The following is a 24,780-nucleotide window of genomic DNA, read 5'->3' as shown; positions in this document are numbered from 1 at the left end:
GATTTTCCAACCAATGTTCACCCAGACACACTCCAAACAGGTCCCCACCACACATGAACAAGGCTTTGGAGGAAACACGGGAATACGGCATTCGGGGATGAGACACATAGGAAAGCCAACCCTTGCTCTGGAGTCCTGCAGGTTTTCAACTGGTGCTCCCTGCTCCACGTGTGTCTTACTGTCCTGAGAATGCCTGGTAAAAAAACCACAATACCACATTTAACAGTGGCTTTTAGAGTATTTTTGGGTTGCTTTTCAACACCCAGAGGAATTAGGAAGATGCAGGATTTCAATTATTTGTTTCAAATGTGATGATTTAAGCGTGATTTTGCCCCGTAGCTGTGATTGAATAGCTGCATGAGAAACCCTTGCTGGATGAGACACAGAGCGACCCGTGAGCATCAGCAGCACCATGACCATGAGCATGAGGGCAGCTCAGTGGACCACAACATGTTGAGAGCATGACATGTGTAGTGGAAACAGTCTGAACCGGTACAATGGGACTCAAAAGCACTGTAGGTCTGCCAGGAAGCCTGCTGTGCTCAGAGCTGTGCCGGCAGAGATGAAGAAAAGCCTGTCCTCCAACAGCACCGAGTTTTTATAGAGAAATGCGAAGTGTGGGAGAAAGCAAGGCTCATCTCCAGATCACAGATGGTGAAGTGCAGACCGAGGGCATGCATGGGATGCAGCAGCCAGGAATTTAACCAGCTCTCCTACGCCCCAGCCCAGTGCCGTGCCATCAGATTGTTACAACAGGCTTGTAATTGTATGATAAAACAAGCCTGGGTGATGCAAAGCACCTACCAGTCTGATAAGAGATGAAACAATTAAACAAAAATAAGCTAGAAACAATTTCTATCTGGTCTGTAAAAATATGAGTCCCTGCACCTCTGTTTCTCAGCAGAGGCTTCGCTGCAATCGCTGTGGTTAAGTGTCAGCTCACTGCAGATAGCAAAGCTGACCCGAGCACCTCCAGCATGCTGGGACCTGGCAATGGGAAGCACAACCAGTTTGTAATGGTTTTCTGCTTGCAATAATTCCCCGTTCTTTATCTGAAGCTTTCTGCATGGTTCTGCTGCCTGAGAAACCAAACAAGGCTCTTAGGATGCCCCAAATCCCCAGGATGCTGGTCGACCAGTCCCACGGCAGGTGCGGCACCACTTGGCAGCCACAGCCAGGAAAATGTGTGGGTTTAATTCAGCGCAGATATCACCCACAGCAACAACTTTTGCAAGAAACAGAAGAAAAGCTGATATCCTCTCTTTGGAGAGCTGCCTAAGCACACGCTGTGATTTACAGCACACAGCCCAGGAGCAGACAGGAACCCCTGCCCCGGTGTCACAGGAGCTGCTTCTCCTCTGCATGGGCAACCCCATTAAAACCAGTTTATAATTCATTCAGCTCTTATTTGAACTTAAAATAGAGGAAGCAAATACAAGATAAGGATGGCCACAGAGGGATGGAAAATTGAGGGGAAAAAAATGAAGGATTCCTGTTACAAACCAGTGTTTGATTTGTTTTGCTTGGTAAGAGAAAGGATCCAGTTCCCAGGGATTTAAGAGAAGTTGGACATATACACATATCAGACTTATCTGGTGCTCCAGCTCCTAAGAGAGTATTTAAAGCAGAAAGCTCTGCCTGGCATGGCACCTGGCAAAGAAGAGGTAGGAGAAAAAGTCCCTTTTTCACAGCAAAGGTGGATGAACATGCAATGCAGACACCACACAAGTGAAGCCACCACAAACCCCAAGCAAAGCAGCAGGGAACAAACACAACCCAGGGCGGTGCAGACCATGCTCACCGTCCAGGTGGTTGCGGGAAAGGTACTTGAGTCCTTCGTCCAGCAGGATGACGGGCAGCGAGATCTTCATCACAACCACCCACTGAGGCCAGTTCAGCGGGGTCACCTGGAAGATGAGCTGCAAGATGGAAAGGATTAGAGATATCAATAGGGAAGGAGGTGGGATTGTTCTGTTTGTTTTAAAGGTCAGGTTGTTGTATGGCACAGGTTGAGAAAGGGTCATCCCAGGCACAAGGAGGGAGGATCCAGACAGCCCGAAGAACAGGATTTCTTCAAGGTATGTCATGATCCCAAGGCGGCTCTTGGCCAAGATCAGTTAAAACTGATGTCCTACATCTCTCCTTCAGATGGAGAAATTGAGGCACAAGCTAGGACTGTATGTGCTCACAGGTGTTTAGCAGCGAACAAAGGACAATATAACCTCCTGGGCACAGCAATCTGCTTGGTGTTAAGCACCCTTAAGTGTCAACCAAAGCATCACCAGCCTTGGACTGCAAAGGGAGACGATGCCTCCAAAAAGAGCTGAGACATCCATACCCCTTAGCGTTGCCTATAAGGACAGCTTTCTGACTTCAGTAAAGGCTTATTGGGACAGAGTGTCTCCCGGTCCCCATGTTGGTTTGAGTCACGTGATATGGTCCTGGGGGCACATGCTGGACACAACCATTCCAGAAGCTTCAAGACTCAAAGACTGTGCCAGGGATGTCCTTGCCCACAGGAGGAGCCCCCGGAGCTGCGTGTGGAAGTGGCACAGGGCACTCACCGGCATTGGTTTGACGTAGAGGATGAGGAAATGCAGAGCCATGGACATGACAATGGCCCCCAGCAGCCAGATGTTGAGCCACGGTGGCATCCGCAGCAGCGACTGGTTCTCAGAGACACTGTGAAAGCGAGGGGACAACATTAGCCCCAACAACATCCTGTTCCCCACGCCTGCCCAAGCCAAGGGTTCCCACTCTTCTCCAAGTTACAGGGCTGTCTGCTATAGCCCTTCTCTTCCAGATGGTTTCATTTCAGTCTTTGCCACGATTTAATTCTGGACACCCATCTCAATGCAACCGGCCATGCATGGATTAAGACCGGTCATTAACAAGGCCAACTGCTAACGGATTTACATCCATCCCTTCCTCCACCACTATAAAATTTTTTCTTCTTCAGGTCAGACATGAGGAAGAATTTTTTTACATCGAGCGTGGTGAAACACTGGCCCAGGTTGCCCAGAGCTGAGTCAAACTAAAGCCCTCAGCCCACCAACAGATGCTCAAAGAGACCATACACAAAATCGGTTCATGTGTGGAGCATCCAAAGAGACCTTGTGGCCACCCTACCTGTTCAGAGCGTTGCACATTTCGATTGTCACCAGCACAGACAGAGCCATCGTGGTTGGATATCGGGACTCGAAGATCTCACAGTCGATTCCTTCAAAGATGGGGTTGTCTTTGGTGCACCTCATGAAGTTCCTCTGTCAGCATAGGAAACTGCTGGTAAATACGTGGCAGAGGAGCAGTGTAGAAAAGGCAGGAAAGAGGAGGAAGAGGTCCACTGGTTGGGGGGTACATGGTGAACCTTGATTTTTAGGCATGCTGTTAAATATCCCACAGTTCAGAGCAACTGATAAAGCTGTCTAAAGTCACCCAGATTCTGCTGTGGCTGGGGCTTTGGTGTTATGGCTAGAGAGTGGCTTAGAGATTTTAATGTGCAGTTAATAAGGTGTTTGAGCATACACGTCTCCATCAAAAATACATCTTAATTGCATGTGACATTGGAGTGCTATGGCACCTGCTTTCCCACCACCTTGTTCAGACCTACAGTAACATAAAAACTGATCCCTTTCAATGTGGGATCAGGCACAGGAGCTACTTCCAGCTTTTTTGGATCAAGTTTTCCCTGCCATGCTGGTTGCTGGCAGAAGCAAGGCTGGAAACAAAAGCCTGAGGGAGAGAATCTGCTTTTATTTTAAATTCTTGTCCTCTCCACCAGGAGTTTGGGAACGCTACATGAACCACAGAAGAAAGGTAGAGCAAAGACCCCAGTGCCTGAATCCACCCCCACATCCATTTGCTCAACATTTCAACCTGTTCCCCTCCCGACTCACCAGCTGATGGAAGGAGACCTGCGGTCCCTCGGCGTCGTACAGGAACCACCATGTCGCTGCGCCCACCGTGGCCAGGCCCACGTACACTGCAGCCGAGAGAGACACCCTGACCCCCAGCACCCGGCAAGGAGCCCCCCGCCCCGTGGCACCCCATGTCCATCCTGATCCTCTGCCCACCGGTGCCCACGAGGGCTCACCTCCGATGGCCAGGTAGCGGAAGAAGAGCCACCCGCTGATGAGGGGCTCCCTGGGGTTCCGGGGCAGCTTGTCCATGATGTCCAGGTCGGGGGGGTTGAAGCCCAGTGCAGTGGCCGGCAGCCCGTCCGTCACCAGGTTCACCCACAGCAGCTGCACAGGGATGAGGGCCTCGGGCAAGCCCAGGATGGCTGTCAGGAAGATACTGCAGGGAAAAACCCAGAGATGCCGAATTAGATGAGCTCTGTGCAGCCAGAGAAAGTGTCTGTGTTGTGCAAGTGGAGAGTGAAGAGGCACCCTGGATCCAAATACCCTAAACTGAGTCCACTCAAAGTCCTGAGTCAGGAATTTGAAGTCCAAGACTTATTTTTGCCACTAAAATTTGTTCCTGTTGCCATTAAAATTTGCTTCACAGTTGAAACCCAATCACTGACCTCCCCACAGCCACACAGGTTCCTGATCCCAGTACAAACTCCCTGGCTGAAATGCAAGGGCAAAGGATGCCCAAGTGATCAGAGAACCACAGAATATTTTGGGTTGGAAGAACATTCAAAGCTCCCCCAGTGCCACCCCTGCCACGAGCAGGGACATCTTCACCAGCTCAGGTTGCTCAGAGCCCCGTCCAGCCTGGCCTGGGATGTCTCCAGGGATGGTTCATCCACCACCTCTCTGGCCAACCTGGGCCAGGCTCTCACCATCCTCAGGGACAACAATTTCTTCCTCATGTCTGGCCTGGAGGCTGTGCCCACATTGCTGAGGATGGTGCTGATTTACTGGGAGGGATGGGTAGCTGCCCAGGACCTGATGCAAAGTTCATTGGTGTGACCTGGTGACAACAGTCTGTGCACAGATATCTGCACCTGCCTTAGACGCTGCCATGGGCTTAAACAGGCAACATGTTACCAAAACAGGTCCTGGGGGGTGGCCCGATTATAAAACTACAAAAAGAAAATCCCCCTGCCCCAGGGGAATGAGACAAGGCATAGCTGCTCCAGTTGGTGCCCAAGGTTACAATTGTGGGGACCACATGCTGCCAGGGGCAGGTGACATGGACAGGACTGCAGGTCACCTGCCCCAAGGGACATGTCCTCACTGCTGCTCCCTGCAATGTGGTGCCTGGTGTCGGGGGCTCTCACCAAACGACCTCCCCGACATTGGAGGAGATGAGATAGCGGATGAACTGCTTCATGTTGTTGTAAATGGCTCTGCCTTCCTCAACGGCTGACACGATGGTGGAGAAGTTGTCATCGGAGAGCACCATCTCAGCAGCTGACTTGGCGACAGCTGTGCCTGACCCCATGGCAATGCCGATCTCAGCTTTCTTCAGGGCTGGGGCATCGTTGACGCCATCACCCGTCTGCACAAAGGTGTGATTAAGGGGGTGCAAGGGACTGGGCTGGGCAGAGAGGAGGGGACCAGGGGATGGTGGAGCATCCCCAGGGGACTCACCATGGCGGTGATCTCATGGAAGGACTGGAGGTACTCAACGATGCGGGACTTGTGCGCCGGCTCCACGCGGGCGAAGCATCGGGCATGCCGGCACGCCTGCCGCTGCGCCTCGGGGGGCAGCTCGTCGAACTCCCGGCCTGTGTAGGCTTTGCCAGCCACGTCCTCGCTCTCCGAGAAGATGCCGATCCTGCGGCAGATGGCCACTGCCGTGCCCTTGTTGTCCCCCGTGATCATGATGACACGGATGCCGGCCTTGCGGCACATCTCGATGGAGGAGGTGACCTCCTTGCGGGGAGGGTCCAGCATCCCCACGCAGCCCACAAAGGTCAGGTTATTCTGTGGGGGGACAGCCACAGACCCACGTTAACCCTCGAGGATACAGACGCTTTCCTCCCCGCTGTGAAACCACCCTGAGCATGGGGATTTCCCCTGGGAGAAAACTTTTAGGAGATTTTCTACCAACAGCCTCATGGATGCACCCTGTAGCCCCAATGCAATGGGATGTTCCTGTCCCCTCTGCTGCTCCTCACTCCTTTCCACTTTGCTTCCCTCCTCCTGGTGGACCCTGGACCCCTCTTGGAGGTCACCCAACAGGGTTGGATGCTCAGTGGGATGGGGCTGTTGCCCTTAGGACCATCCCCACTGCACGCAGCTCTGCACCAGGGTTTGCAGAGGAGGACCTGCGCTGAGTCGCTGCCTGCTGCTCATAGAGAAACCAGAGAGAAAATACTGCTGAGGCAGCTGGAAGTGGGTGGGAAAACTTTGGGAAACCTGGAGAAAGCCCCCAGTGCCGTACCTCATAGTGGGCGAAGGCGGTGGAGTCGTGAAGCTGCATGTTCTCCCTGGGCACGGGTGCATCCTGGGTGGCCAGGGCCAGGCAGCGCAGCGTGTCGATGCCCATGCCCCAGTCCCGGATCCTGCCCAGGATCTTCTCCCTCACGGGGGCCGTCAGCGGGACCCTGGCAGTGCCCACGCGGACGTGGGTGCAGCGCTCGATCACGCTTTCCGGGGCGCCCTGGGGAGGAGCGGGGGCGCTTTAGGGGCTGGAGTGAACCTGGAGGATGAGCATCTCTTGCCAGCACTGAAGGAAGTGCCAGAGGGAGGGAAGGCACCAAGTTTGGGCAAAGGAGAAGGAAATCTCCCCAAAACTCGAGCACATACATCCCGGCACAGGGACTCAGCGCACTAGATGGCAGCCTCCGACCGAGCGCACGGGGACCAAGGCCGGGAAGGATGAACCGGCATCAGGTCACCAGGCAGCAAGATCTGCTCTGCAGGGTATCTGACTCCTGCAAAACCCACACCTCTGCCTGGGATTCTCCCACATCACAGATCCCCTCTCAGACCCAGAGGGGATTCGGGCTGTGAGTCTCCCCTGAAAAAATGTGGAATGCTCAGTGGATGCTCATGATGCCTTCATGGTTCAGGAAAACGTACTTCAGCATCACGGCATCTCACCCTGTCCCTTCTGACCTTACAAAGGACCCCTGACATTGTTTTTTAATATAAAACTTGTAAACTCTCTATTGCTCCCCTTCAAAGGGCTCACCCAGGACTGCCGGGCTACAGATGGTCCTGACCCGACCGGGAGGACAGAGTTCACCCACCCAGAAGATCTCCCAGTGGGAACAACAATATATGAATTTTCTCGAAGTCAGCGGGGGGAAATTCGTGCCGCATCTTTTTTCTTGGGAAGAAAATGCCCTTTAAAACACTATTTTATTTCTGGTTACAGTGGAAAGCTGGGCATCCCCCTTTAGGCATTACTGGTGCCTGGAGGGTCCAAGCCTTTAATAAAGACAAGTGCCCAAGTTTTGCATAGGGGTTGCTCCCTCTGGCCCCAGCACCAGCAAACTCAGCACCTTTTCATCACTCTAAATCATTTTACCTCCTTTTCTTCTATCAATCCTGCAAAGACTCACCTCCTCCCTGACCACACCAGTCTACCTGCTGCTCCTGGACCCCCAGACAGAGAGACAAACCGCAAAGCATCACTGCCCGCTGCAGGAAGGGCCAGATCCTGCCAGGGTGAGCACAGGGATCCCGCAGGGTGCTGAGGAACTTCTCCCCTACCTTGACGAACATTTTGCTGCCAGTGGAATTCTGGCTGGGTCCCGTGGGCGTGCAGTACACTGACATGGACTTGCGGTCACGGGAGAACTCCAGGGTGCACTCCTTCCTCATCAGCTGCTTGATCACCTGTGGGGACAAAGAGGCTGAGCTGGGACGTGCTGTGTACAGCACAAGGCTGACCTGGGACATGCTGGGGGCACAGCACCTGGTGTTCTCCACCTTGCTTAGCGGCCCTGCCAAGCCAGCACAGCACCAGTGATGGGAGGAGAAAGGCAAACACAGGAGCCAGGAGGGATGGTACAGTGCAAAAAGCAAAAGAAGCTTTCCCTCTGCAATTTTTCAGGAGAATTTGAACCCCTCAATACACCATTGCTGCCCGAGCCCATAGCACACACCAGCCCATGTGCTGTGCCCACAGACGGGCTCCTGCACCGCAACACTCCCCAAAACCCCACCACAAACCAGGCTCTACCATCACTACCAGTGGGCACGGGCAACAGAGCAGCTGTCAGACTGATGGGTGGGTGAGAAATTCCATCTCCCTTATCTATTACGACTCACTCAGACCTATCTGAGGAAGAAATGCTGGAACAGAGAGCCCTTCCTTCGAACAAGGAAAGACATTAAAAGATCTAATAGCATGATACCAAAGCTGAGTAAACCTAGACATGAAATAAAGTGTATTTTTACCCCTCCTGGTGAGGGGTGAGACACTGGGAGGCAAAGTTGGAGGGGGAATAGCCAGCACGGGATATTTTCACACTAAAAACAGATATTTCCAATGAGCAAGCCTTGATCAGGCAGGCATGGCTCTGGGGAGTGGGGTTTGGGTCGCACTATGGGGTACGGCTGCTCAGGGCAAACCAGGCACCTAAAGATTTGCTGCAGAGCAACAAAAATCCAAACCTTCTCATCTGGAGCTAGAGCTCTGGCAATGACTGAGAAGGCTTTGAGCCTCGGGCATCACCCGCTCCAAAGCATCACACAGACCCAGTTTAGTCCCTGTGGCATCAGCCCCCCCAGGGCCATTGCACGATCTGCTCCGAAAACAGCTCAGCCCCCTGCATGCCAGGAAATTGCATCCTTGTGGCAGACGGGTCCCTTAGCTCATCGCAAGTGGTTATTGCTCAAATAGCAGCTGTCCCAAAGCCTTTCCCTCCCTCCCGTCCCCTGAGCTTGTAGGGGCCTCCCCCCACTCACCGAATTGCAGGCATTGGCTCGCTCCACCTTGGACAGTTTGCTGGTGTCGGTGTCGAAGACGTTCATCTTCTCCACGAGGCACGTCAGGGCTGTTTCAGTGGCTTCTCCCACCTTCTCATAGACTTTTTTGGACTACAGGGCAGGAAAAAAAAAAAGCAGCTTAAGTTTTAGAGCACATCCCTACCCGCTGCTCCAGCCAAGGATGCTGTTGCCCATGGCACCATCCCAGGGCTCCCAGAGGATGCTCCAGGATGGGTTGAAGCCAGGGCAGGGGATCCCAAGAGACAAGCCTCTGCTGCAAAGGGGTCCACAGCAAAGGGAAAAGCATCGCCAGTGCCCCCACCACCCCGGGGCTCCCCGCACCTCGTTGTAGTCCAGCGAGGAGTCGTTGCAGAGGGCGCAGATGGTCGCCAGCTCCACCAGCCCGTCGTACTGCCCGCACCGCACCGGCTGCTCGTCCTTCAGGCTGCGGGAGAAAACAACCCCCAGAGCCTTACACCTTCAAATAATACTTAGCTTCTCCTATATATCCCTTGTAAAAGTTTCTGAAAAGAGGGAGAAAGAGCCTGGTTAAAGCCCTGGGCTTGGCAATAAAAGCTTGGGTTTGTATTTTGTGCTTTACCAAATGGGGCAGGACTAGTTGCAAATAAAATATCCCAGGAGGCAAATAAACTCTGGATGTGCCCCAGAATAAAGGGGGCTGTAGAGAAGCTCAAAAGAGCATTGGACCTGAAAGCAGGGGCTGTCGAAAGGTGGATGTTGAAGAGCGTGGACGAGAAAAGGGACAAAGAAATGCCAGTTAATGTTCACTCCATCAAGGGTTTCCAGTTGCTGGGGATCCAGAGGAGCTACAGAACCAGTAACAAGTCCCTTCTCTTCCCTGTGATGTTGCTTCACGCTCCAGAGAGCCAAAGGGCACCCAAGGGATCATTTGAGAGTGTCAGTCGAATTTAACAACTGCATTGCTGTGGCTGTTCCTAAGCAAGCAGTGAACTGTGGCCTTTTCTTCCTAAACAGCAGCTTTTCACTACATAAAGGAGCACAAACGTTGGGAAGGAGCAGCCCTCAACACCTCAGTGGAGCTGGACACTGCTTCTTGCACCGTGGCAAAGACAGCAGTGGTGGTTTTCAGGGGAAATAAGAAATTACCCCAACTCCAGGAGAGGTAACTGCAGGTTAGAGCTGTATAAACCCAGCCGGTCATCTGCTCGCTGGAAAAATAATTTGTCAGGCATTTATTAGGATCAGTTTATTCCACTGCTGGTTCCCAATGGAAAGAACATTTTGGAGCCCTTGTTACAGCTCAGGAGCGGAAAACAGGGAGCGGCCAAGAAAATTTGAAAAATCTGTTTGCTGAGGGACAAGAAGCCGCTCTGGGCTGAGCACGGGACAGCGGGCAGGGGACAGCGGGCAGGGGACAGCGGGCAGGGGACAGCGGGCAGGGGACAGCGGGCAGGGGACAGCCACTGCCTCCTGCCCAGCCCAGAGTTGGAGGGGGAAGCCTGTGGGACTCTGGGCTGGGTTTTGATGTTTGGGAAGGTGGAAATACCAGAGGTGGCTTTTGCGGCATGTGATCCCCTGGATACTTCTGAGATGGGATAAGGGGATATGTCCTCATCGTCGCCTGACCCTGCACAGAGCAGGGCGAGACCCATGTGCTGGGAAAAGCAAAGGTACTGCTGGCTGGATGCTGCACAGGGATGCAAGCAAACCCAAGGTCAAGCATGTAATAGTCCCCATGCCAAGGCCAGGCTAAAGCAAAACAAGCATTTCAGTTCCACCAGCCACAGGGGAACTGTGGGTTTCTCTCCGTGACACCTAAACAAGCCTTCTCATCCTCCTTGATGCACAAAGGCAAGCACAGGGCTGAAGCAAAACTCAAAAGCAACACAAATTGCCACAGACCAACACAGAGCCTCGTGGCAGGCAGGCCCCGAACAAGAGGCGACATTGCAGCTTCAGAGGTTACAGACATGAGTTCAGCACCTCAGTCTTCCTCATTTAATTGAATCACACTGATTGATACCAGCTGATGAGCTGGCTCACTTTTTAATGGACGTTCCTAGCCAGGGATCAAATTTGCTCTATAAATATTCATGAATTTAAGTCTGAGGTTGCGATGAATTATAGTCACTCCACAGATGAGCACAAGGGACCATGGTGAAGAATGTGCACGGGATTGCACAGCAAAGTGAAGGGGAGCGGAGATGTTCCAGCCACCAGCTGAGCTTTGTGTCTCCTTCCCAGCCCCTCCCCATGCTGGGGAGCATCACCCCGCTTTGAAGGAGGGGGAATAAACAAATGCAACAGCAGAAAACCCCCATGTGTAATAATGCAGCAGAGATAAGCCCCTGGTTTCCACTCCCTGCCCTTGCCTGAGCTCAGCAAAGGCCACGTCTCCCCCCAAAACACATCCTGACACCGGTGGGATCGTGCCCCAGGCACAGCAGCTATTTTGGCCATCCCTGCCGAGGACATGGGGCTTGGGTACCGCTCTGCTGCCGGGGTTTGCAAGTCCCTCTGCACATCACCAGCAATGTGGCTGTGGGATGAGCTTCCGGCCCCAGATCCTGCCTGGGTCAGGGTGATGGTCACCGGCCGATACCGAAAAATGTGCAGGCTTCAGAAATTTGGAGAATGAGCATGTATTGTGGAAAGCCTCATTCCTTGCTGTTCTCACATTTGCTGCCTTCTCCGGTTTAAAAGCGGGTTTATTTTATCAGGATTGCTAAGGAAGGAAGAGCTGAGTGTGCAGGAGCCCCCTTGCTAAGCAGTGGGAGTGGGGCAGGCAGAGCCAGGGCACAGGCCCCCCACATCATATTGGGCAGCAGCTGGCAATAAGGGACAGTGAAACGATTTGCCCCAGCTCCCACCAAAATCAAAGAGCAGCCACCCAATGCTTGTAAGCCCAGCACGACCAAAACCCAGCATCCAGCAGGTATCTTCATAGGCAGGGTTCAGCGTGGTTGCAAACCCACGTGCAGAACACAGGTGGGGTGAGCCTGGGGTCCCCCAGCTGTGGCTATAAGCTCGACCCTCCCACCTCCCCTGACTGCACTGCTGGCCCTGGGCCACCCTGTGTCACCCACCAAGCAGAGGGGACCCGCACTCACATCTGTCCCTCGGGGGCATAGGTGGAGCCGGTGATGCTGAACTCGTGCAGGCTGCACTGGGCACCCTCCACCTTCTCCATAATGAACATCTGCAAGGGAGAAAGATGGGAACAGAGCTTTAGGCAGCGATTTTTTGGTACAGCCCACGTGCCCAGCCTGCAGACCCACCAGCTGGTACCATCCCAGCAATGGCCCCACTGGCACCAGGCTCAGCCCTCTCCCTGGTCACCCATCACTCCTGGCTGTCCCCAAATCCTTCCAGCTCTCCACAGCCTTTTTCATGTTTGTCTCCTCCAGCTCTTTTTTTCCATTGGAGAAGAGCGATGCTGAGCCAGTTCCTAAGAAGGTGCCTGTGTTTTTCTTGGAGCAGAGAAGAAGCCAGGTCCAGGTTTCCACTCCTGCCCCGGCTGCCCTGGAAAGCCCCAGCAGGGCAGGATCCGACCAGCCAGGAGCCTTGGGAAGGGGCTGTCCCTGTCACCCTTTTCCAGCCAGCTCTCAGCCACCAGCTCTCCTGCACCTTATTGGGATTGCAGCTCGACTCTGGGCACTGGCAACGTGGCTGACCAGCCCCAGGGAGCTGTAAAAGTCCCACACACTCTATTTTTAGTGATTTTTGCCTTTCAAACTCCTTCCAGTTTCTCTCTTGCTGCTGTACTGAGAGCAACAAAAGAAAACAAAAAATGCAGTAAAAATCCCCCTTCTCCCCAAGCTCTCCCAGTCCTGCACAGCCCACCCTTTGGGAGACCTCCAGCAGCAGCAAGAGCAGGACCCGACCCCAGCTGGGGTGACAGCTCGGTGATGCTCCTTCCTGCTTAATCATTATTTATGACTCATGCTGAAGCCAAAAAGTAACATAATAAATAAAATTTGTTTGACGAATGCGTTTCCCTGGCTTCAGTTGCCTGCTGGGAGCAGCCAGGAGGGATGACAGCTGCAGGAAAGTGATGCCCTCAGCCCTACAGACTGGCTCAACAGCTCCAGCAAGTGGGTGCAGGGACAATTGTCACTTTCCACCCTGTCTCAAATAATTTATTTTCCCTTTTTATTTTCCTCTGTTCATCTGAGATGTTCCCTGGGAGAAATCGGGAGGCATCGCTCAGCACCAGAGATGCAACGGTTCTGGCTACCATCCACTTAACTCCCCTCCAACGCTTCCTCCGGCAACTAGCAGAGGTTAATTTACTATTGTTATTAATTATTGTTAATAATTTAAGGATACCCCACCAATGTAGCCATGTTGGCTGGGGGGTGTGAGACCTGCCCATGCAACCCGACATCCCCAGGTGCAAGCTTAGGGCAAAAACAAGGAAAAAAGGTCAAGCTTGGGGAAGCACATTTACAGCAGGTTTAGCACTGGGATGCCTTGGTGGGTTTTCTCACCTCTGTATTTTACAGGTTTGGGCAAATCAAAGCACAAGGTTCAAAGCATATGTCTCCTATGTAAATACTTCTGAGCCCAAAGTAATCTCCCCATAGCCCCTCAGTTATTTGCAGACACCCCATTTGCTGGGGTATTGCCCTCAGGTCCTTTCCCAGAGCCCATCCTCAGGGTTCCTCAGCATCCCTGAAGGGTTTCAGAGAAAACCACAAACCAAAGGGTTGCAGAAGAGACTCAGGACATCCCAGGGCCTCTGCTGAGGCACCGAGCTCCACTGGCAGGAGCTGCAAACACTGGTGTATGAAAGAGCTCAATAAAAAGAGCCAAAACACATCACATCATCTTTGGTAGCTGAATTCCCCCGGGATGATGGACTCCAGGAATGGGACGAAGCGTGGCTGAAATTTCCCAAAGCGAAGGCTTCTGCAACACCAAAAAGGACCTTTGAAGGGTGAGCATCCTTCCTTTCTTTTTGATGTGTCCAACACCACCAAAATCTCCTGATCTCTTCAGAAAATAGACTCCTGCACTCATAAATGCCAACTGGATTAGAAAGCATCCACCCCAGCCGCCAGAGCCACTGGTGGTTCTGCCTGATACAGGCCAGTTTGTTTTCAAACGCTCATGGCTACAAAACAATTGCTACTTTCACAATAGCAACTTTCTTATGAAAAAAGCAAAAGAAAAAATCAAAAATCATTCCAGGCCCTTTATTTTTCCATGCCTATTTAAAAAGGTGCTGCGTAACCCACAGCAACCAGACGTTATATCAAATTTCCTGCCTGCTCCCGGCTTGCGTGACCGGCTGAGCGAGGGGGTGGCCGGGCGAAGGCAAAGGTGTCTGCAGGTTTTTGGTGCAGTGTTTCAGCAGATCGCCAGGCTGAAAAGGGGACAGGTTTGCAGGCAGTGGAAACAGGCCAGAGGAAATAGCTGTGTCTTAATCTGTGAAGAGTATAGGTAAGGTTCCACATCGCAAAAATAAGATAACTAATAACAGGAGCAATAGAAGGAGGTGGCAAAGCCGTGCACTGCAGCTCAGCTGGGCAGTTTGGGGAGATGCTGGCACAGGGGCTGCCCAACCTCTTGCAGCACCACTGAGAACCCCAGCTCCAGCACCCAGCCAGGGGAACCCAGCCTGCATCCCTGAGCCTTCTGAAGCAACACCAGCAATTCAGGGTTTTAATGCAACGGCGAGACAGAATGGAAATCATTGTTACGTGCTTACGACGAGCGCACCCCGCTCCTCCTGCCCCGCAGATCTCACACGTCCCCGGTGCTGTGTCACACAGCCAGATGTTGCCAGATGTATTTTTGGAAAGCAAAGGGCACCCACGGTTGCACCATCCCCAGAGCAGCACGTGGCATCTGGCTGCAGGCTCTCGGGGAAGACAGATGCGAAGGATATGGCTCCACATTTCTATATTTTCTGCAGTATCTTTAAAAGAATTACTTATCAAAAAGCAGACAAGACATGATCACTGCCTAGAATAGTAAGAAGCTGTAATCATCAACCAGCCCAGGGATCAGCATCATTTTCCTGCTGTGCTGGAAGCAACCCTGGCTGACAGGGACCCACTGACAACTGCACCTGGGAAACCCCCAGCAAGGTCTCCCATTAATTACTGACTGATTTAGATAGACAAAACCACCAAATCAAGGCATAATGTCCTGGAGATTAAAGAGCAAAGAGTGCCTGCACAGCTCCTGGGTGGCCGCATAGGCGATGGGAGTCTGCACACCCAGGTTCTGCTGCAAGGTTTATTGAAAATAAACCTCTTTCTGCTCTTGTTCCGCAAACCATTAGTCATTTCAGAGACAGTCAAATGTCACCGGCCACCTCCCTCGCCTGGACACAGGGTAGCAGCATCTCCCCCTCCAGCCCCATCCTGCTCTGCCCTACACACCAGCACAGCCCTGCTCGCATCTCTGCTTTGGGTCCTGACTTAAAAACACCAACCTTGTGCTCCCAGAAAATTAATTAGGGTACATAAAAGGGTGCTGCAACTTTTAGGAGACTGATTTAAAAGTGCAAGGGCAGAGCTGCAACGCCTCTCTGTCTCCTTCTCTCCCTGCCAGACAGTTATTTAATGGTTTGGGAGGAGGTGGTCCCTGGTTGCTCCACGAGATGGTGGTCTCAGAGACTGCAAGTTGACGCAAATCACAGGTTTAATCTGATTTACTGAGCGAGTTTATGGCTTTTCTGCGTTCCTGCAGAGCAGCAGCCTCTGATGGACTCAAGGTCAGAGCAAAAGAACCAAAGTCTTGGCTACCCCAGATGAACAAGACCCTCAGCACAAAGCCCTTCGGCGAGCGTTTAATGTATTTGGGGACATTGCTTTGCCTGTGCTGACCGTACGGCATCCATATGCATCCTGCATCTCTGACAGCACTGCGGCCACGAGACCTAAGCACCAAGTGGGACCTGGAGCTGGTGGCGCAGCCCTTAAAACGAGCCAAGGGTTTAAACCAGACTCGAAGCCTTTCAAGAGTGACTTCACAGCTCTACAGACCCGACGCTGGCAGCAAGACATCAAGGGCAAGCACCGCGTGCCCTGTGGCCCAGCAGCTGCACTCACCCAAATTAAATGTGTGAATTAATTAAATCGCACTGGATTAGCACATTTTTCCAGGTTATTGATAGGCTTTCTCGGCTTTTTCTTCCCCCACGGCTGAGCCAGCCACTCAATGCAGGAGACACATCCAGGACACGCCACCCAGGGCAAATATTTACCCACCCGCCACTCAGCAGAGCTGCCGGCAACCTCCATCCTGCCTGCGTCAATGTGGGAATCCCTGTCCGTTAAACATTAACAGCCCTGTCCGTGTGTCCTGGGGCCAGCCCAGCCCTCAGTATTGTGCCCTGAGAGTCAGGATTCAGCCAAGTGAATAACACAGGTATCGGAAAGGGGTTGTGGGGAGATGGGTGAAGGATACACTGAATTCTGAATTCCCTGATTTTTTATTTTTTGCAAAGTCATTGAGTTCATTCTGCAAATGATGACTGATGCAAAACCCCTTTTTTGTGTCACTGCCCCACTCTGTCCCCTCCTGCTCCCTCTGTCTCAGCATCACTAATCCTGCCTCTTTTGACCGTGCCACCCGTGGGAGACAAAGGCACTTCTGCCCAAGTTCAAGGAGCAGATCCTCCAGTAGGAACTGGTTTGGGGAAGGCACAGTCACATCCCACCTCTCCTTCTGCAGAGCTAAAAAGACCCCAAATGCTGGGGTGGCCCTTTGCTTCCCTGCATCACTGGGGCAGAAAACGGGCTGGTGGGAACCTCCCCGTGCGAGACGTTGGCAGCTTGGTCAGTCTCATTTCAGTGATGCCTCATTTTAAACCATTTACAGGGCAAAAATATCAGATGTTTCCCATCATCTATAGCTTGTGCTGAGCAAACCAGTGGCCAAAGCCCGAGGCCAGTTTGTAGCGCAGCCACGGCTTCCCACCACACTACCCGAGTGTCAGAGAGGAGGGACAGCGGCCAGGTCCATTTTTCCCCACAGCAACACATTTTCCAAGGTTCTCCTATAAAACCGATGCGCCAAAGCCATGAAAAAAAATAAAAAAAAGCTTTCCTGAGACTTGAGGATTAATGGGGAGACTGAGAAGTGCTCGGATGGTCCAGGCTTTCCTATCAAGTCACCTCCCCACACGGCCAGGCAAGTAAAGTTCTATGGTGGACCTGGAGCCTTTAAACTCTTTACCAAACCACCGCAGGGTTCTCTCCATCAGAAGAGCTTTTCGGTCCGAGTCCAGCAGCACATAACTGTGAACGACAGAGCTTCTGCCATGTGAGGACAGGCAACCAAGCACCATTTCATCAGGTCACAGGCATTTTCTCTTAACCTGTGGATTTCTGCATGAGCTCGTCACAAACAGCTGGAACCACATGTTGCACCTACCCTCCAAGCTTTGGCCTCACAGGTGCAGACTTTGTAATTTTGGATTGTCCAGGACTTCTCGCTGGTTTGGTTAAAAACAAGGGGGAAATGGGCAAGAGAGCAGAGGAGGCTATTGCACTGGTGTCTCCGGGAGCTCTGTCTCTGCCACATCCCAGCAGGAAGAAACGCTCTCTGGAGAGGGAGCCCTGAAATAAATTTGCACCCCAGCACCTCCAAACTGGTTTGCTCATTAAAGTGAGTTTTCTAATTACAACCATGCCAAGAAAAGCCACAAACTTTACGGAGTCAGGCAGAGAGGAAGCTCAGAGCTTCCAACAAACCATCTTCCATGCTCAGCTTCAAATTCCTAATGTGCAACAACTGTGGTGAAGACAGCAAAGCCCATCAACCCAGGATGGGGATGGAGAGGTAGAGGGTGCTTAGAGGGTTACAGAGCATCCCCCCAACACCCCAAGATACAAAACACCCCTGGCACTCACCCGGCATACAGACATCTGGTTGGTGGTGAGGGTGCCGGTCTTGTCGGAGCAGATGACGGAGGTGCAGCCCAGGGTCTCCACCGAGGGCAGGCTTCGGACGATGGCGTTCTTCTTGGCCATGCGGCGTGTGCCGAGCGCCAGGCAGGTGGTGATGACGGCCGGGAGGCCCTCGGGAATGGCGGCCACCGCCAGCGCTACCGAAATCTTGAAATAGTAGATGGCCCCCCGAAACCAGGAGCCCCCATGGACGGGGTCGCTGAAGTGGCTGACGTTGATGACCCAGACAGCAATGCACACCAGGAAGATGACTTTGGAGAGCTGCTGGCTGAACTCGTCCAGCTTCTGCTGCAAGGGGGTCTTCTCAGGCTCAGTCTCCACCATCTGGTTTCGGATCTTCCCGATCTCGGTGTAGACCCCTGTTGCAATGACGACCCCTACAGCCTTCCCGGCTGCGATGTTGGTGCCCTGGAAGGGAAGAAAAGGGCCAAAGTGGGTGTGTGGGCATGAAACCTCTTGGCCAGAGCAGGGAAATGGGTTGTTTGTTGTGAAAACAGAACGCGAGATCTTGGTTAAGGGGAAAATGACACATCCTGGGATTTTATATAAACCCACCCTGAAGAAGCAAGAGACCCCTCCTGAGAGCTTTCTCAGCCCTCAAGGACTTGGCTTCTGTCCAAAAGAAGCATGAGCAACGAGGGAACCCAAACTCCAGGCTCAGTCACAAACCATCTCCCTGTCTGTAAACCATCCGACATGATGGAAAACTCACTGAGATCGCCCAAGGTATTTAAGGGCATCATGTGCCAAAGCCCAAACAAAATCCCCTGGAAGCAGGTCTTCATTTTTATGGACTTGGGGCTCTTTTTACGGATTCAGGTCTTTCTCATACTCTCTTTCACTGCTCAGAGAGCTTTTGTGTCCATTGACCCCTTCACTTGGTGGTACTTTGCAAAACCAGAGGAGAGGTGGGGACAGGCGTAAGGGACTTACAGAGAAAAGCATGTTCTTCTTGTCCTGGTTGACAGCCCGGGGGTCAGGGATGGGGTCAGCATGTTTGATCACCGACACGGACTCCCCTGCCGAGACAAGAGGGGGGAGATGAACCACCCATGTTTCCTCTCCACTGTCACAAGCCTGCATCACAACCCTGCAGCTTTTTGAAGCAACACATTGCCACCAAACCATCAAAACACATCACAAGGATGTCAGAGCTGGGCGAAGATGCTCTGAAGATGAGGGCTGCAGAAAAGCAATCTGTGCGGATCACAGGCGGCCATGAACTCCCATAGACATATGGGATGGGACCAAACCCCTGTGCCAGGGAGCCACTGGTTTGCACAGTCAGATGGGGTTTGTAGGGCAGCACAACAGGAAAGGTGCCCAAAGCCCTTCTGCTGGAGGTGTATATGTTGGTCTTTGCAGATTTGCCCTTTTGTTGCATCTCCTTTTACCCTTGGAGAACTAAGTTAATGCAAAGCCACTTTGGAAGGAGATGGCTTCTCTCCCTATGTTTTTAACATTTTTTTACTCTGATTGCTTTTCCTTCCCTGCTGCCATCTCCTAACTCAACGCCTTACAAAAATCACACAAGAGAGATGAAACACTGGAAGACTTTTTTGTCATCTGATCATTCACCAGCCTTCCCCATTAGCAGAGAGAGAATTTCTGAAATATCATAGATTGACAGCTTTAACGGCTTTTCCAGTGCTTTCAAAAAAAAGCCCCAATCATTGTCACCTCTCCCTGAAGTTGTGGTGCCTCGCGCACCAGCGATAATCAGGCAACAGCTGCATGACGGGAGCGTGGGAAGGGACCGAGTGGCCCCTTGTGTGAAACCCCCTGTGTCGCACGGGACAGTTTGTGTTTTACAAGAGGGATGCCCAAACACCAGGCACATCCATCTTGCCTATATCATGACTTTTAGGTGATGCTAGGACCTCCCCAGTGCCTCAGTCTCATTCTCCCACCCATTTCCCACCCCAGCAAAGCGCTTAGCCCAGTGTCAGCCCCAAAATTTGTTTCGAGGTGAATGGCAGAGGGAAAGCTCTGCCTTCAGTAACCACCTCTGCCCCACCGCACCTGCACGCACCTGTGAGGATGGACTGGTCAACCCGCAGGGTTGTGGACCGGATTTCGATGATCCGGATGTCCGCCGGCACCTTGTCACCAACTACAAGGACAAGAGCAGAGCAGCTCAGTCAGGTGTGACCAGCAGCACCCCCCACCCAAGGCAGGGGGGCGACAAACCCCAAAGTCGCCAGCAAAGCCCAAAGGCTTGAGGCCATCACTTTGCACATCAGTTCCTGCTGTCCCCCTTCATTTGCTATTTCTCCTGTCTCCGGGGCAGGGCCTGGCTTTTGCTGAGCTCTGTGAATCACTGTGTCCCTGCATGCTGTTCAGGGCAGTGGTGGAGTCACCATCCCTGGAGGTGTTTAAAAGGTGTTTAGACGAGATTCTTAAGAACATAGTTTATTGCTAGAGTTAGGTTAGGTTATGGTTGGACTTGATGATCCTGCGGTCTCTTCTACTGAAATGATTCTGTGATTCTATGGCACAGGCGCACGGCAGCACCCAGCCAGCTGCTACGAGGGGTACAGCCCGTGGTAAACTGGGGTCCTGCCCTGGGACACCTTCTTACTGCATTTAAAACTTGTTTTGTAAAATCTAAATGGCAAAAAAAGAAAGCTGGGAAGAGGCACTGTCAGCTGCAATTGGGCAGTCCAGTGATGGGACCTTGAAAAATTTCTAATTTTAGGGAATTATCTTGCACAAAAGCAGCCAGCCCAGAGAGCGGGCAGCAGCACAGAGGTGGAGGGGTTACTCGTGCTGTGCCAAACATCCTCCACCCTCTTCCACGGGCTGACTGGACACTGTTGACACTGAAAGACCTTTCATGGCTGAGACAAACAGCCATCCATGGGTCTTCTGCAACAGCGCAATGGTTATGGGTGAAAGCAGCCCTGCTGACTGACAGCCATGGGCTGCTGCCCACCGAGGCGTATGCACGTCCTTAAAAACCCCGTTTAAAGCTGTTTTTCCTGCTGGATTTCCTCCTCCCAGCTCCTTGGCAAGGAGCGGCTCTTCCTCCTGCTCCCTTATCGCCTGGACGCAACCGCGCGCCGGCGCTTCGGAAACACTGAGGCAGAGTGAGCCCTGGCTCCCAGCACCGCACATCACGTTACACAACACGGCCGGCTTGGCCGTTAACCATCGTCTCCAATTCCAGACTTTAACGAACGCTTCCTCCTGGGGCTCGTAAACCCCCCCCGAACACAGCAGGACGGGGGACTGGCACCGCTCCACCGCCCGGCCGTTTATTCCAGCTGCAGATGTTCTTGGATGCGGGATGCAACATCTGCCGGCCGGCCAGAGCTGCTCCACTCCCCATCACACCCGCTTTTGTGGGGCTGAGTTGGGGGGTACCAAACCCTCTCAAATGTTTTCCTCGGACTTTGCAGCTGCTCGAGGGAGACAGAGCACCTGGAAAGGAGCAAAGAGCAACTCTTCTCGCCCTGTGAAAGGTGAGGAGGGTTTGCAAACATCAGCTCAACCTGCAGAGGAAAAATATGGTGCCAGCATCTGGAGACAGCACCGAGCCCCGGTGCCACGTGGGTGGCATCGGCCCAAGGGCAGACACATGATGGCACCTCCAGAGATTCGCACGGTGCAGGGCAGACGTACGGACCCGGCAGCTGCCCTTAGCCAGATATTAAACACACGCCAATCACCCCAGCACTGCAAGTCTGCCCCGTGCTGAAAGCTGAGGAAAATGGGGACAACGCTGCCCGCACAAGGACTTGCCTCCATCGCCTTGTTACAAAAGGGCAAAACTCAGCAGAATTTAAACAGCTGCCAACTTGCAACCATCATTCCCGTCATCTCAGTGTAGCAGGTTTTCTGCTCCCTGCTGCCAAACTTATTGCATTTGCACATGCAAACAGCAGCCTGTCCCTCCTGCCCGCGCTGTCCCTGGGACGTCACCTGAATGTCCTCTGCATGTTCAAAGTTATTGCGCCTGGTCCACTTTTCTGTCAGGCAGCCTGACAACATCCTCACCACTTGCTTATAACCTCCTAAACCCACACTTTGCTAATTAACTTGCCACTAATTTGCAAATCCCTCCAGAGGAAAACTCAGATCTTTCCCTCCCAGACATGATGCTGATTGTGCCATTAAAAAGTAATATTCAGCCACTGATGGGCAAGCAGTAAGCGTCTGATTTGGGGAAAGGTGCCAGAATTTAATTAATTGATAATTAATTAATTTAATTAAAGGCCAGGTCAGCAGCTGGAGTGCATTGCTGGAGATGGCTTGGGAGCAGTGCCAGCTTGCCCAGCTGAGGACCTGGCCACACTCCTCCGCTTGATCCTCCCTGCATTATTTTTCTGTTCATCTTCCAGCTGAAGCCCAACTGGAAGACATAAATAACAGCGAGCTGGCTGGGGTCGGGAGGGATTGCAGCGTGTTTCCACTTGCAGGGCCATGAGGAGGAAAAGAAAGGATCGCTTTTGCAGCTCTGGGGGTTTACAGCATTGCTTAACAAACAAACAAAACAGGATAAATGAAATGTATCCTCTTTAACTCTGGTGGGGCAGGCAGCAGACCCCCACATCCTTCCCTAAACATAATAGGCCTGTGGCACTGAACCCCCTGAGCTGGGGGTGGCACTCGCCTGGCACTGTTGATGACACCCAGCGCCAGCCCTTCACCCGCCCTGGTCCAGGGATGCGCAGGCAAGAGCTGCTTCCAGAGACAGGGAATCTTGGTGGAAAATTAAACATTCTTTCAGAAAATGGGGAAACCCTCAAAAGACACAAAACCTGTGCCAGAAATATAAACTTTTTTTTTCTTTCCTCCTGTTCTCTACCATCCTACACTTGGGGTGATGCCTCCACAGGCTAATGAGCCCCAACTTTGACCCAGATCATTTCACCTCTCTGGTTTTGCCATGAGAAACTGAGGTCTCAAGTGTGCAAAACTGAGGTGACTCAGTGGCTGTGCCTTGGAGGAGACGTACCTGGATGCCACCCTCCCACCACCAGGACCACATGGCGCCTGTCACTGAAGCCCCTTGGCCAGCAGCACCTCCCTACCCCCTGCCTTGGGGTGGTTCCACCCTACCTGCCACCTCCACAATGTCCCCAGGGACGATGTCCCGGGCGCGGATCCGCTGCACCCCGCTGCGGTCGGCACGGATCACCTTCCCCATCTCGGGCTCATACTCCTTCAAGGCTTCGATGGCGCTCTCGGCGTTTCTCTCCTGCAAGCAGAGGAGAGGCAGAGCTGCTGGTGCTGGGGTTGCTCGTGCCAGTCGGCTCCGTCCCCACCCGCTGCAAAGATGGGAGCGCCCAAACTCCAGCCCCGACTTTGGTGTCCATTTGCGCCATGGATGGGGTAAGTGCCGCATCTTCTTCGGCTGCTCCGAAACGTTCCTTTGGCTTGATTTTCTCATTCTTGGTTTAGGAAGCAGCACCTCCCACCCAGATGTACTTTTCATCATTCAGCAACCTCACCTCAGATCAAGCTATGGATAAATAAATGGCCTTAAATTGAATGTATAAAAGAGGAGCATCGTTGGCTGAAGCATTTGCTTATCCTCCAGGCGAGATGCAGTGAGGTGAGGGGCAGCAGCCACCGTGGCTTTCTGGTGGATGGGGCAAAAAGCTTCCCCTGGAAAACACATTTGGCCACAGCCAGGAGACAAGTAGCATTTGCCTGGATGGCAAATAAGTGCAAGATCCTAAACTGCAAACTGCAGAAGTTGCCAAAGGAATGAGCCAGGAGGCAGCCAAGGACTGATCATCTCCATGAGCCAACATGGCCAACAGGAAAATTGAACCTTTGAAAAATGAGTTTCCAACAGCAAGAAGCAACCAGACCTTCAAATGAAGCATCTCAGCCATGTGGAGACATTCAGGGCTGGTGAGGGAACTGTGACTTACCTGCCACACGCCTACCACAGCATTGGCAATCAGGATCATGATAATGACGATGGGCTCCACAAACGCTGTCGTGGTCTCCTCTTCTTCTTCAAACCAGGCCAGGATCTGGTAGGCAAGAGAAAAGCAGCACCACAATGTGGCTGAAACAATGAGTGCCAACATTTTTAGAAGAAAGGCCAAAAAGGGAGTCTTTGGGTTCTTTTAATCTTTGCTTTAATCCCAGAAAACGGGAGGGCTGGCTCTGGGGGGTGGCACGGTGCTCCCCACCACCGCTGCCTCACTGCGGTACTTACAAACGACAGGAAAGCTGCCATCAAAAGGATGCGGACAAGGAGATCTTCAAACTGCTCCAGCACCAACTCCCAGAGGGACTTTCCTGGTGGGAAAACACAAAGCCAAGCACAGTCAGTGCTTAAAAAAACCCCAGAAAACAGGTGATTTAGACCACTAAGACCAACAAAACCCCTTTCCCTGCTTGCAGCAGAGCTGCTCTGGTGCCCAACAGCATCTGTTGGGGCTCGTGGTGCTGCAACAGGGAGTTTTCTCTCTAATAATAATCACTTTCATTTCTGGCATTGGCCTGGTTTTACTATGTCTGTTTTTACCTACAGAAACCAAATCCTCTGTGTTTCTATTCACAGCTGGCAGCCTTAGCGTCAGAGGAAAGCACTGCTGTCAGTCCAGCTCTTTCTGGGATTAAAACCAAGATTAAAAGACCCCAAAGACTCCCCTGTCCTTTGGCAGCCTCAGCTCCAGCACTCCCCACCCTGACCCAAGGTGCGCACCCACCATCACCTTCGGCCCAAGACTTACCTTCTTCTGCAGGGAGCTCTGTGCATTTCCATTGGCAGCCCAGCCAGTGTAACAAAGCAAAAAAAAAAAAAAAAAAAAGATTAATTAGTGATTTGGGCCCAGACTAGAAATCCCTTCCCTTAGGACCTAGCAGTCCATTCAGTACCCCAAAACGCAACTTGTTCCGCACATATTCTCGCATCAAGACAGATTGTCCTCAAATTTCACAGTCTGACACCAAGTAAGCACCACTGGATGCTCCTTGCACCAGGGAAACATCATTTCCCTGCTGCACACAGCTCCAGCAGCATTTATTCCTGCACTCACCCTGCCTAAAAAACACTCACCCTCTGAAGAGCT

The 24,780-nt window shown here is 52.4% G+C and overlaps 1 protein-coding gene across 2 annotated transcripts in view; it reads right to left on the bottom strand.

Annotated features, from left to right (window-relative positions):
- Nucleotides 1-24,780, bottom strand: part of ATP2A3 (ATPase sarcoplasmic/endoplasmic reticulum Ca2+ transporting 3) — a 50,297-nt gene that overhangs the window by 8,026 nt on the left and 17,491 nt on the right. Inside the window, exons 2-21 of one of the 2 annotated variants that reach the window (XM_065853114.2) lie at nucleotides 24,442-24,459; nucleotides 23,922-24,004; nucleotides 23,629-23,733; nucleotides 22,808-22,946; nucleotides 19,776-19,856; nucleotides 18,677-18,762; nucleotides 17,687-18,151; nucleotides 11,927-12,015; nucleotides 9,177-9,279; nucleotides 8,814-8,945; nucleotides 7,614-7,739; nucleotides 6,337-6,555; nucleotides 5,541-5,876; nucleotides 5,228-5,448; nucleotides 4,094-4,296; nucleotides 3,897-3,982; nucleotides 3,130-3,263; nucleotides 2,565-2,682; nucleotides 1,802-1,919; nucleotides 121-193 (exon numbers count right to left, since the gene is read on the bottom strand). In XM_065853114.2, the coding sequence (XP_065709186.1) occupies nucleotides 121-193; nucleotides 1,802-1,919; nucleotides 2,565-2,682; nucleotides 3,130-3,263; nucleotides 3,897-3,982; nucleotides 4,094-4,296; nucleotides 5,228-5,448; nucleotides 5,541-5,876; nucleotides 6,337-6,555; nucleotides 7,614-7,739; nucleotides 8,814-8,945; nucleotides 9,177-9,279; nucleotides 11,927-12,015; nucleotides 17,687-18,151; nucleotides 18,677-18,762; nucleotides 19,776-19,856; nucleotides 22,808-22,946; nucleotides 23,629-23,733; nucleotides 23,922-24,004; nucleotides 24,442-24,459 (2,935 nt within the window). The remainder of the gene's footprint in view (nucleotides 1-120; nucleotides 194-1,801; nucleotides 1,920-2,564; nucleotides 2,683-3,129; nucleotides 3,264-3,896; nucleotides 3,983-4,093; nucleotides 4,297-5,227; nucleotides 5,449-5,540; nucleotides 5,877-6,336; nucleotides 6,556-7,613; nucleotides 7,740-8,813; nucleotides 8,946-9,176; nucleotides 9,280-11,926; nucleotides 12,016-17,686; nucleotides 18,152-18,676; nucleotides 18,763-19,775; nucleotides 19,857-22,807; nucleotides 22,947-23,628; nucleotides 23,734-23,921; nucleotides 24,005-24,441; nucleotides 24,460-24,780) is intronic. The other variant, XM_065853116.2, reaches the window with a different exon arrangement.

The sequence above is a fragment of the Patagioenas fasciata genome, chromosome 19 (genome assembly GCF_037038585.1).
Source record: "Patagioenas fasciata isolate bPatFas1 chromosome 19, bPatFas1.hap1, whole genome shotgun sequence".
Taxonomy (NCBI): Eukaryota; Metazoa; Chordata; class Aves; order Columbiformes; family Columbidae; genus Patagioenas; species Patagioenas fasciata.
The sequence above is the reverse complement of the archived record's forward strand: the minus strand, read 5'-3'. Positions and strand labels throughout refer to the sequence as shown.